The following is a 12,603-nucleotide window of genomic DNA, read 5'->3' on the forward strand; positions in this document are numbered from 1 at the left end:
GGAGAGCTGCAGGCATAAAGGGGAGCTGACTGGAGAAAGGGAGACAAGTAGAGCCAGCAGAGAAGAGCCAAGCTGCTGCTGGGAAGGGAACTCAGCAATAGGGAGCTAAGCTGAGCTGGCTTCCTGCCAGATAAAGATATGCATTTGTCATGCCTCTGTGTCTCTTTCCGGCTCCCACCCCCCCACCCCCTGTATCCCTGCTCAGAATGAAGGGACAGTGTCCCCTGTCTAAGTAGGGAGGGGAAAGTAATGATTTCATCTGATTCCCCATTGGTGGGATGTTTTGGTCTAGAGTCCATTGTAGTAATCTTAACACAAAGTAGGAACTTAACTGGTTCAATTAACTTGGGAGTATCAAGTAATGGAGGACAAATGATCAACAACTAACTCATTTAGAGATGGTTAACAGATGTCTGATGGAGGCCTGGAAGCAAGAAGTTGATCTTGGGCAGTAAGATCCTATGAAAGTAGATCCTAAGAAAGAGAACAAAGAAAAGGGAAGTGAGGGAGAAGGTGGAGGGAATTCCACTTGACGGCTTTATTATTCTCTATGAGAAAGAATTCGTAAAATAGAAGAAAACGATTTGGTAAAGTCAAAGTGAGGAGAGATATCTAGGGACAGTCAAAATAACTGCTGTACAGATGTAAGGATAATCAAAACAACTACTGGGGTGCCAGGCAGTGACATACCTGGTTAAGCACACACATTACAGTGAACAAGGACCTGAGTTCTAATCCCTAGTCCCTACCTGCAGGGGGAAAGCTTCATGAGTGGTCAAGTAGGGCAGCAGGTGTTTCTGTCTCTTTTCCTCTCTATCTTCCCCTCCCTTCTCTTTGCACCACCTGCACTTAACCCGCTGCTCTACCACCCTCCCTTCTCAATTTCTGTCTCTATCCAATAATATATAAGAATTGAAAACAAAAAACATAGAGAACAAAAAGAGGCTGAGAACCAAGGGAGGATTTGTGGATTTGGTGCTTAACGTGGCTTGGTTACAGGAGTTGGTAACCGACTATTTGTTTATTCAATGGGAAGAAAGAAATGGTCGAGAAGAATGAACATTGACTAAGATGGTCGAAAATGAAGCAGAAAATTGGAGAGATGGGGCCGGGTGGTGGCGCACCTGGTCGAGTGCACACATTACAGTGCTCAAGGACCTGGGTTCAAGCCCCCAGTCCCCACCTGCAGGGGGAAAGCTTCAAGAGTGGAGAAGCAGGGATGCAAGTGTCTGTCCCTCTCCCCCTTCCTCTCAATTTCTGGCTGTCTCTATCCAATAAACAAACAAAAATAATTTTTAAAAAATAGAAAAAGAAAATTGGAGAGAGCTGGAATTTGAGATCTCTGTGTGACCTCAGGGGTGTGCATGACTGAGGTTAGGGTTAGGACATGGGTAAAGAGAATGCCAAGGAACTGGGGCCATGTTGACCTGCCCAGAGGATACCAAGAACTCCCAGAATCCAAGGCGGCACCGCGAGCTACGTGATACTGTCTCCTGATTGGCTGAGAAGAAGCATAGTTGAGAAGATGGCGGCCCAACGAGAACCTCTTCGGAGTAGGTGTGTACACACAGCGGCATTCAGGTGCAAGAGGGCGGTGGGGAACAAGGAGAATGCGGATACTTCCTCCTGGTGGTGCAAAGACAAAGGCCATGTGGGATAGGGAAGAGAATCTGGGTGCTGTGCAGAAGCCAGCTCCACCTGCTCTAGCAGAGGACTCGGGACAGGGCCGGACTGCCAGAAAAGCAGAGCACCAGCTCCTGTCACTAACTGTTCTTAACCCTTCTCTGAGCCCAGTGACCTAATGCGTATCCAGGGAAGCGAGTGAGAGTCACAGCGCCCCTCGAATGAGGCGGAGAGAGGAAGACTGAAGGGGAAAATGGCGGAAGGGGACGCCAGCCCTAGAACAACAGGACAAGTCCTAGCAAGGCCGCCGGCGGCGTCGCGCGTCTCCGTGGCGACGGACACGTGGTCTGGAAGTGGGCGGAGCTGCCCGTGGGGCGGGGCATCTCTGTGACGCCTAGGGCTGGGTCTAAATGGCGAAACCCGAGAGGCTCCCGGGGGGGTTTGAACTGGCCAATGGGCGAGCTGCCGACAGGGTGTCGGAAAAGGAGGCGGAAGCGGGGAGGAGTCGCCGCCGGAGCCGGACTGAATCCGCCGCGGCGTCTCCATGGCAGGACCTTGGCCTCCGACTTCAACGACTTCATAAGGCGGCGTTTCTGGGCTCAGCCGTGTCGCTCCTGGTGAGAGGCCGCCGGCAAGCGGGACCCTGGGCGCTCCGGGAGGTTCCGCGGCCTCCGCCCCATCACGGGCGGGATGGCCCCGTCGGGTCGCTTTGCAGCCCCCCGCCCCCAGTCACCTGCTCCCCCACCCTCGGCGCGCTCGTCCGGGCTCGTCCCGGCCCCCGTCCGAATCTGACCTCCGCCCCGCGCACCCGCGCGGGCCCCTCCTCTTCCAGCTAACGGGCGGCCCGGCCGCCTCCCTCCTCACCTGGCCACCGGCGGCGGGGTCTGTCCCTCCTCTGCTGCCCTCCGGCAGGGCTTCGCCCTTCTCTCTATGGGCAGAAACTGGTCCCCTCTTGCCCACTGGTGGGTGGTCGTCCCTTCCCTCTCCGCTGACGGAGACTGAGCCCGCGCCCCCTGTCCCCGCCGGGGGCCTTTTTCCGCTCAGCCTCTCCTTCCCTGCGGGTCTCGGGCGGCAGTTACTTGCCGGCAGGGCTGCCCTCCGAGGAGGCCTCCCGCTCCCGGACGACTGACCCCTGTATCCGCCCTGACTCGGACCCTGGACTCCCGCGGCCCCTGCTGCGCCCGGGAGGACTCGCCCTCGGTGGTTCGGGGGCACCCTGAGCGCCTGTCCCCAGTCGCCTCTGCTCCTCCGGCGTTCAGATGCTGTAGGGCTTCTTGGGCAGCTATTCTGCCGGGAACGCCCCTTCTCCTAGGAGACAGTTGCCCTGACCCCGCCCGGAATATCCCCTCCAGCTCCCTGAGCTTGTTCGAGCCCACTGGGGCCCACTTGGGGCCTAGCGCTTCTCCCCCACCCTCCACGCGCCAGCTCTCACCTCAGGTTTTCCCGGGTGCCCTTTGGTCCCGGGTGGGGCCTGGCGAGTTGGTCCTGTCCCTGGACGTTCCGCGCTGTGTCCCTCCGTGGGGAAGGGAGCTCCTGGCGGACTGTCCCCCGCGCTCCTCCCAGCTGGTGGCTCAGCCTCTCCTGTCTCCTCCCACCCCCACTTCGGCAGGACAGTTGCTGTGCGACTTGGACAATAGAGGAGCGCCTCCCAAGTTTTCATCCAACAGCCACCCCCAAAGCTTCCACCCTCTTCCCCTCAGAGAGGACGTTTGATGCCAGGCCCCTGAGATTCTCATTGATCACTCCCTTTGGGTCCCCCTGAGCAGTCTGCTGACCCAATTACCCACCTTTGCGGCTTTGATGCCTAGCCATGTCTGCCTCATCCTCAGGAGGCTCCCCCAGGTACTGCCAAATGTGGGGCTGCCTCCATTCTTGGGCAGGGAGAGGTGGTCAGGGGCCCTCTGCCAGGCTTACTGGAAGTTTCTCTTGTTATCTTCCATCTTCGGTGTGCTGAGAGTCTGGATTAAAAGACTAAAAACGTGGTTTTTTTTTTTTGTTTTTTTTTTTTAAGGGAGGGAAAAATGCATGGAAAGATTTCCAGTTCTACCTCCCTTCCATCTCCCTCTTGAATGCCCCAGCTCCTGGTAGCAAACAAGTTCCGTGGCGTCCTAGGCTCAAATCCTTTTTGAAAGGAGATCCATTTTAAGTAGCAGTGATATCAGAGGAGTTGCATGCAAGGTGTTGCTGGAATCCATGTGGTTTGAATGGAGATTTCCCAGGTCCACTGACTAAGTGAACATAAATATTATAAATGGGGGGAGGGGTTTCCTGTCTGTTAAGATTTGGCGTTCCTTGGTCAAATGATTAGTAAGATTTAAATTTATACATTTGTTTTTTTATTTCAAGGTGTGGGATCAAAGCATACGACAATATGCTTTGCTAAAGTGATCAATAATTTTTGTGTTGCATTTTTATGTTATCTTAATTTTCCCCAACTATTTGTAGGGATGGTGAGGTTATGTTTGGGGGAATGTCATGAGACAGTAGAATGAACCAAATGAACTTTCCATTATTTCTTCCTATCATGGAATTCTTTAATGTACTGCTGCCAAACTTTGGCAATTGAATTTTTGCCTGTTTACAGGTTTGGCGATGGAACTATGTATGTATAAGCTGAATGGATTAGATAATGGTTTTAAAAATAATAAAAAATAACCCTCCTCCGCAGGAGCTTAAAGGACAGCTAATAGCACATCTGGGGGAAATAGTAACTATTCATCTTTCAAATTTGACCATTAATTTTGTGAGTTTGAGTCACTCTGACTTTGTCCTGAACCTGTTCTATCTTCCGATGTCAGTTATTCCGAGCACTTCTCCGGGCTCCTCTCTCACCCTTGGCCAAACTAACACTTTGGCTGTTGCTCATAAGCTGCCTGACAGGATGACTGCTGGGCTTTTCAGCACAAGGTCACAATATGAGTGATGCGATAACCAGTTAAAAGGCCAGCCCTGTGAGTGCCCATCACCCTGTTTCCATCCAACTGCTGGGCACACATCATGTACATTCAGTGCTCATGTAAAGAGAGCCAAGTAAAATTCCAGACTGGCTCTTCAAGCCGTGAACTTGTTTGCCACCATATGTAGTGCTTCTAGGTCTTTCGGAAGATTTAAGAAATAGAAGAACCGTCGCTTTTCTGCTGATAATCTGGTTCTTGTGCCTGAATGCAGGTTTCCATCTTGTGGGAAGAACGGAGTAACGAGTCTCACACAGAAAAAGGTCTTGAGGACACCGTGTGGCGCACCCAGTGTGACTGTGACGGTAGGTGACATGGATGAGGACTAGCCTTTCACCTTAAACGCTTCTGCACGCCTTTTCTAGGAGCTGCTTGTCCCTCCTGGCACTCTGTGGCTTGCTCTCCTAGGTGTCTTCATACATAACCTGCTGCTTGATTGGGGGTGCAAGGCGTGAGGAGGTTGTCTATTTAATACTAATCCTTACAAGCTCTTCAAATCTTAAAATAGATTCTTGGTGTCTCCCCCCCTAAAAAAATTAGCAAGAAAAAGAAAATTGAACATGAAGGAGGAAAAGGAATAGGAGCTGTGGTGGGTGAGGGGCATGGAGCTGGGATTCTACTTTGCTCAGATTTTCTGTAAAATTGGTGCAACCTTCTCATCTTGGCATTTCTTCCACCTTTCCACTTGCATCATCTTTTCAAGCCTGCCTGCTTCCCAGTTTACTTTACATCCCAGTCATTCTGTGTGTCTCCTGTGCTAATCTGCATGCCCAGTTTGGATTACAGTGTGAACAGATCGCCCTACTTTCTGCTGTGCTACCTGGAATCTAAGGAGGTGCTCTGCATCCCCGCAGGCACCGGAAGAGATTCTGCCTTGAGGACCCTGGCCAGGGTTTGGTCTTCAGAGCACTCTCTAGACCTCTCTAGTGTCCTTCAGTGGGAATCTCTGCAAGAGCCTGCTTTATGGCCCTCCCGCCTCCTCAGTTCCTGCCTGCATGCCAGTAGTTGGTAGTTGTCCTGCTCGCTTGATGGCTAGGTTTTCGATGATCCCAGAGGCTGTGAACCCTGTTTTTTATGCCCAGTTTACTCATCCACAGATCATCTTTTTTTGTGTTGTCCTCCCTTGCCTGCCAGAAGAGAACCATGAAGGACCGTTCCTCAACTCCCCCCTTACATGTTCACGTGGATGAAAACACCCCTGTCCACGTTCACATAAAAAAACTCCCGAAACCATCAACGGCCAGCAGCCAGGTAGGAGCATGTCAGTGGGGCAAGGTGAAAACCATGGAGCTGGATAGCACCTCCCAGCTCAACCTACTCGATCTTCTTGCTCCGAAGGTTTGAAAGACAAAAGCCACTCAATTTCAGAGGTCAGTTGCCTGGGAGAGAGAAGGTAGGCAGGACTGTCATCCAGAAATGGCAGCGGTAGCCTTAGGCAAAAGAGACTGACTGCCCTACAGAGTTGGAAGAGGATGCTACCAAAGTGACACTGTGTCAGCTATGCAGGGAAGTGACCTTGAGTTTGTCCCTTTCCACAGAAATCTCATAAGCGCGGAATGAAAGGGGACACAGTGAATGTGCGGCGGAGTGTCCGGGTGAAAACCAAGGTACCTTGGATGCCCCCTGGAAAATCATCCGCCCGGCATGTGGGATGCAAGTGGGAGGTAGGCTCTTTCTTGTTCAGGCTTTTCTGTTTGCACTGGTAAGGGTCTAGAAGTCTCTTAACTCAGTGCTTCAGGGTTGGCCATTGCTAGGAGAGACATCCCTGTAGGTCCCGTTACCAAACACCTTGCTAAACCTTGAAAATGCAGGAATCTGCGATATGGTTGGTCCTGTTATCCCTGTGTCCAGATGAGGAAATGTGGCTCAGGGAGGTGGAGTGATATGTATGGAGGCTCTCAGAGAGGAGCAGTACTACAGTTAGGATTCAGGGGTGTCTCATTCTAGAGGCCACACTCTTAGCCTCTCTAATTTGTATATGTGAATAGCTGTATATCTTTTCTCATGTTACTGTAATAGAATCTGAAGCATAATTAAATATATACACATATGTCAGAATTTACGTGTCCAAGAAAAGCATGACCTAGGACTTGGTGCCTGCACTATGAATCCACTGCTCCCAGAGGCTATTTTTTTCTTTTTCTTTCTTCCTCCTCCTCTTTTTTTTTTTTCTTTCTATTTTATTGGATAGGGCAGAGAGAAATTGAGAGAGGAGGAGGAAACCTAGAGGGAGGGAGAAAGACAGATACACCTGCAAACCTGCTTCACTGCTCCTGAAGCATCCTCCTTGCAGGTGTGGAGCATGGGCTCCAACCTGGGTCCTTGTGCATGGTGCGCTTAGTAACTGGGTGTGTCACCGCCCGGCCCAGAAAGCATTACTTCTCTAAAGGTTGTTTTCTTAGGCAGTCATGCTCTGTATTCCATAGATGTCATCAAAAATACCTTTGGGAATTATATTGCCTTCAGTATCAGTTGTTAAGGTGCCAAGATGACTGTTGCTTTATTTTTAGCCACACAGCATGTTTTGTGTGGCCAACCATTGTTCCATCTATCCATCCATGTAATAATTCAGGCAGAATTGAGACTGGTGGCAGGTTCTGCTGGGCACTGGGACTCCATCTGCAGAGCAGTGGCAGCATGTCCTACATATACTTTAATTTGAGCCCAGCACGATGAAAAAAACCCAGTGATAAGGTGTATTTAAACACTTTACTTGATTTTACTTATTTTTGACTTAAAAATTTTTAAATATTTATTAATGGGAAAGATGGGAGAAGAGATAGAGAAAAAGAATCAGACATCACTCTGGTATGTGTGCTATTGGGGATCAAACTAAGGACTTCATGCCTCTGGTATGTGTGCTATTGGGGATCAAACTAAGGACTTAATGCTTGAGAGTCCAATGCCTTACCCACTGTGCCATCTTCTGGACCACTGAAAAACATTTCAATAGAGGGCGAGACAGATAGGAAGAGAGAGGAGAGATACCTATGGACTGCTCTACCATTAGTGAAGCTTCTACTTTGAGGGTGAATAGTAATGTGTGTATTCTACTGGGTGTGCTGCTACCCAGCCCCTATTTTTAATTTTTTTTAAAAGGAAAAGTGTAACTTTATGATTTTTTAAAAATGTTTTTATTTTATTTTAATGGGAAAGAGTAGATACAGAGGGAAAGGTACTTTCTCTTAAAGAGACCAGAACACTGCTCAGTTCTGGCTTATAGGGGTGCTGGGGATTGAACCTGAGACCTCAGAGCCTCAGGCTTGAAAGGCTTTTGTATAACCATATGCTATCTCCCCAACCCTTATTTAAATTTTTATCTTTTTTTTTTTTTTAGTTTTTATTTATGTATTTATTCCCTTTTGTTGCCCTTGTTGTTTTATTGTTACAGTTATTGATGTCATTGTTATTGGATAGGACAGAAAAATGGAGAGAGGAGGTGAAGATAGAGGGGGAGAGAAAGACAGACACCTGCAGACCTGCTTCACCACCTGTGAAGCTACTCCCCTGCAGGTGGGGAGCTGGGGGCTCGAACCGGGATCCTTAAGTCAGTCCTTGAGCTTGGCGCCACCTGTGTTTAACCCTCTGCACTACTGCCCAACTCCCATTTTTAATTTCTTTTTAATTATTTATTTATGAGACAGATAGGCAGAGAGAGAAAGAACCAGACATCACTCTGGTACATGTGCTGCCGGGGAATGAACTCAGGACCTCGTGGTTGAGAATCCAGTGCTTTATCCACTGCGCCACCTCCCAGACCACATTTTTTTTTTAATTTTTAAGGTTTATTATATACTTATGAGAGAAAGCTAGAGTATCATTGTGGCATATGTGATGCTCAGTATCAAATTCAGATCTCACATGCAAGTCTGGTCCCCTACCCACTATACAACTTTCTGGGCCATTTATTTATTTATTCATTTGTTTATTCATTTATTTCCTTTTTAAATATTTATTATTATTTTTTTTAATGACAGAGACACAGAGGGACTGGATACAGAGAGAAACACCAGACCATTGCTTAGCTCTGGTTTATGGTGATTCTAAGGATTGAGCCAGGGACCTTGGAGCCTCAAGCATGAAAGTCTTTTGTATAACCATTATGCTGTTTCCCCAGTCCTATTCATTTATTTCTTATGAGAGAAATGACAAGGGTACCACTAAACTCTGGCTTATACTGGTTCTAGGGATTGAACCTGGGGCCTCTAGAGTCATCCAAGTGTGGTCCTGTAATATTATATCTCCCTGGCCCCCTTTTGGCCATGTGTTAGACAAAAGGTCTTATTGTGGGGACAAACGGGATTTGAGATTACTTTAAGAGGGTAATGCCTGGCCTACTCAGAGGACTTAAGTATTTTTCTGTAGCTTATTTTTTAAATTATTAGTAAAATAGTAATTATTCTGAAATTTATAGTTATATTTGATACGCTGGTTTAAGTAGAAAGTGTTCTATATCTACAGAAGAGATTGGAATTAAAGAACTTTCTTACATTTTTAACTGTGTACCTTACTAATAATCAGTGAAATGTAAATTAAAAACACCTAGGACTAGGGAGTCACCCAGCAGTTATACTCATTCCTTGTCTGTGTGAGACCCTGGGTTCAGTCCTCAGCACTGTGTTAAAGAATAACAGTAAATAAATGAAAATGATTATACTTCAGAAAACTGACAGACAGCACAAGTAAATCATTTTTACTGAATGGAACACAGTTCCATCTCATGTTGGCAAGTATCTGAGGTATCAACAAACCTTTTCAGACAGTTGAAAGGATTGTGAGACTGATAAGCCTGTTCTGGATGCAGTTTGGGCAATATCTATAGAAAGAGTGATGTATAATTTTACACTTAGGAAATGATTCTAGTTTTACACTTAAGAATTTACCCTTTAAAAAGTAACAGAAGAATTCAGTAATTGGACACAAAGATGGTTGTAATAGAGAAAAACTGGAAGTGACCTTCAAGTCTCTAAGGGAGGTGCAGGTGAAATTATGATACAGCCATACTGTGGAATACCATTGACCATTTCATAGATTGAAGAGGCTACCTATCCATGGTTATAAAGCATGCAGCTGCACAGCTTTTAGAGTTTGGCCTGATTTGTGCAATAAAGAATGTATTATTTCCTTGTTGAAGGTGTATATATGTGAACTGACTACTTCAGGGGTGTGGAAGGCTTTTAAGGTTACTTTTTAATGACCTGCTTGAATTTCTTTATAACAAGCATATTTGAATGCCGCATATAATTTTTTAAGGGAGTAAACCCAAGGCCTCATACATGCAAAGCATGTACCATTAAGCTGCATCTCCCTGGGCAGAGGTAAATAGCATAATGGTTATGCAAAGCTACATCTCTCTCTATGGTCTTGTCGGTATTTCCATTTTATAAATAAATAAATAAAAATGTTAAAAAAAAAAACATCCTCTGGTTCCAACATACTCTTATTTTCTACTTTAAAATTTTCGGGGGAGACGGCCGGGTTACTTAACTGGGTTAAGCGCACAAAGCGCAAGGAACAAGGACAAGTGTAACGATCCTGGTTCAAGCCCTCGGCTCCCCACCTGCAGAGGGGGGTCGCTTCACAAGCAGTGAATTAAGTCTGCAGGTGTCTTATCTTTCTCTCTCCCTCTCTATATCACCCTTTCCTATCAATTTCTCACTGTCCTATCCAGCAACCACCATAGGGGAAAAAATGGCTGCCAGGAGCAGTGGATTTGTAGTGCAGGCACTGAGCCCCAGTGATAATCCTGGAGGTTAAAAAAAAAAAAAATTGGTAGGGTTGGGGGAGATAACATAATGGTTATGCAGAGAGACTCGTGCCGGAGGCCCTTAGGTCCCAGGTTCAATTCCCCACACTACCAGAGCTAAGTAGTGCTCTTGGGGCTGGTGGGGGGGGGGGGGCGCGGCTTAAGTGCAGATGATGCAAAGCGCAAGGACCAGCATATGGATCCCAGTTTGAGCCCCCGGCTCCCCACCTGTAGGGGCGTCACTTCACAGACGGTGAAGCAGGTCTGCAGGTTTGTCTTTCTCTCCCCCTCTCTGTCTTCCCCTCCTCTCTCCATTTTTCTCTGTCCTATCCAGCAATGATGACATCAGTAACAGCTACAACAGTAAAAAACAAGGGCAACAAAAAGGGAATAAATAAATAAATAAATAAATATTTTTTAAAAAATTAGACTTGGGGAGGACAGACAAAGGCCCAGGTTCAAGTCTGTGCTCCCCACTTGCAGGGAGATGCTTCAGGAATAGTGAAGCAGATCTGCAGGTCCATCTTTCTCCCTTTTTATCTCCCTCTCCCCTCTTTCGTATCAAATAAAAAAGAAGGAAAATACAAGAAAAAATGGACACCAGGAGAGGTGGATTCATAGTGCAGGCACTGAGCCTCAGCGATAACCCTCATGACAAAAATAAATAAATTAGACTTGGTATGTAGTTTTCAAGATAAACCACTATGGAAATTGACTTCCTGTTCTGATAGGAGTTGCTAGGCTTTGTGACCAATTGGAAGGATCAATGGTCATGCTTCTGGGACCACAATATCCTAGTAGGGGAGACCAAGAGAAGTAACTTCTTTTCTTTTTTTTTTTTTTTTTAAGATTTTATTTATTTACTAATGAGAAAGATAGGAAGAGAGAGAAAGAACCAGACATCTCTCTGGTACACATGTTGCCGGGGATTGAACTCAAAACCTCATGCTTCTTGAGAGTCCGATGCCTTATCCACTGAGCCACTTCCTGGACCACCTTTTTTCCTTTTTCAATTTGCATTTTTAAGATTTATTTTAAATTATTTCACATGAGAGAGCGTGGGAAAGAGAGAAAAGACAGCTTTTCTCTTTGCAGTACAGGTAATTCTTGGTGATCAAATCAGGTGTCTCAGGTATGCAAATTTCATTTATTATTCAACCAGTTTAACTTTTTTTTATTATGCTATACTCTCACCCACCTGTTTAACTCTTTCCCTGAATATGTAGAATTTATTTTCTTTTAATGTTATCTCACCATCAACCACTGTCACTGGACTTCACTGCTTCTGCTTACTTTTCCAGATTGAAGGACCAAGGTACCACAGCACTGAAGCTTTCTGCAGGGGTGCAGGGTGGTATTGGTTATAAACTGAGTCATGAGTGTAATGAAGTAATTACACTATATAAATGATTTATCTTGCCTTCCCTAAAGTTTTAAAATTTGTAGATAAATCTACTTTTATTATGTCAAGTTACCTAATTTATCAGTTTCCACAAGTGGATTCTTTTTTTTTCCCCTCTTCTCTCTGGATCCTGATGGAATTAGAGTTCAGAGCTCTCTGGTCATCTTTCCCTAACATTTACCCCCTCTAGAAGTATGGACCAAAATTCTTTTTTTTCTTTGTTTAGTTTGTTTAGACCAGAGCACTGCTCAGCTCTGGTTTATGGTGGGGCTGAGGATTCAACCTGGGACTCAGAGTCTTAGGTATGAAAGTCTTTCACATTACCATGATTGCTGTTTCCCCAGCCCTTGACCAAAAATTTTTATGGGGTGCAGAAGGTGGATTCTGTAATTGCTTGTCTACTGGACACTGATGTTGGCAGGTCAATCCATACCCCCAGCCTGTTTGTATCTTTCCCTAGTAGACTTAACATCTGTCTTGCTGTCCTCTTGGACTAGCCCATTTTATTTATTTATTTTCTTTATTATTATTTTTAATTGGATAGAGACAGCCAGAAATCAGGAGGGAAGGGGATGATACAGAGGGAGAAAGACACCTGCGACATTGCTTCACCACTTAAAAAACTTTCCCTCTGCTGGTGGGGACTGGAGGTTTGAACGTGGGTCCTTGTGCATTGTAACGTGCACTCAACCAAGTGCGTGTCACCACCCTACCCTGTCTAGCCCATTTTCACTTCCCAATAGCACTCTGTGTTCTTGGAAGCCCCAGTCTTGTTTTTTTAAGTAGTTTTTATTTATTCCCTTTTGTTGCCCCCTTTTTTTTTTACTGTTGTATTATTATTATTGTTATTGATGTCATTGTCATTGGATAGAACAGAG

The 12,603-nt window shown here is 46.2% G+C and overlaps 1 protein-coding gene and 1 long non-coding RNA gene across 16 annotated transcripts in view; one reads left to right on the top strand and one right to left on the bottom strand.

Moving 5' to 3' along the window:
• Window positions 1–1,002: 1,002 nt before the first annotated feature.
• Window positions 1,003–3,190, bottom strand: LOC132540920 (uncharacterized). Of its 2 annotated transcripts, none has more exons than XR_009552109.1 (2): window positions 3,056–3,190; window positions 1,003–1,626 (listed from the first exon to the last, which is right to left on the bottom strand). It is a non-coding gene; the product is annotated as an uncharacterized LOC132540920 (long non-coding RNA). The 2 variants fall into 2 exon arrangements; XR_009552108.1 differs by lacking the exon at window positions 3,056–3,190 and adding an exon at window positions 2,488–2,918.
• ODF2 (outer dense fiber of sperm tails 2) overlaps window positions 1,511–12,603 on the top strand; it is a 67,992-nt gene continuing 56,899 nt past the window's right edge. Inside the window, exons 1-5 of one of the 14 annotated variants that reach the window (XM_060200269.1) lie at window positions 2,487–2,585; window positions 3,233–3,465; window positions 4,792–4,882; window positions 5,712–5,828; window positions 6,116–6,241. In XM_060200269.1, coding sequence (XP_060056252.1) covers window positions 3,434–3,465; window positions 4,792–4,882; window positions 5,712–5,828; window positions 6,116–6,241 — 366 coding nt within the window. In that variant the 5' untranslated portion in view covers window positions 2,487–2,585; window positions 3,233–3,433. Of the gene's footprint in view, window positions 1,558–1,993; window positions 2,241–2,434; window positions 2,586–3,232; window positions 3,466–4,791; window positions 4,883–5,674; window positions 5,829–6,115; window positions 6,242–12,603 lie in introns of those variants that run through there. The other 13 variants (XM_060200271.1, XM_060200278.1, XM_060200266.1 and 10 more) reach the window with 13 other exon arrangements.

Source organism: Erinaceus europaeus, chromosome 10, assembly GCF_950295315.1.
Source record: "Erinaceus europaeus chromosome 10, mEriEur2.1, whole genome shotgun sequence".
NCBI classification, from domain to species: domain Eukaryota; kingdom Metazoa; phylum Chordata; class Mammalia; order Eulipotyphla; family Erinaceidae; genus Erinaceus; species Erinaceus europaeus.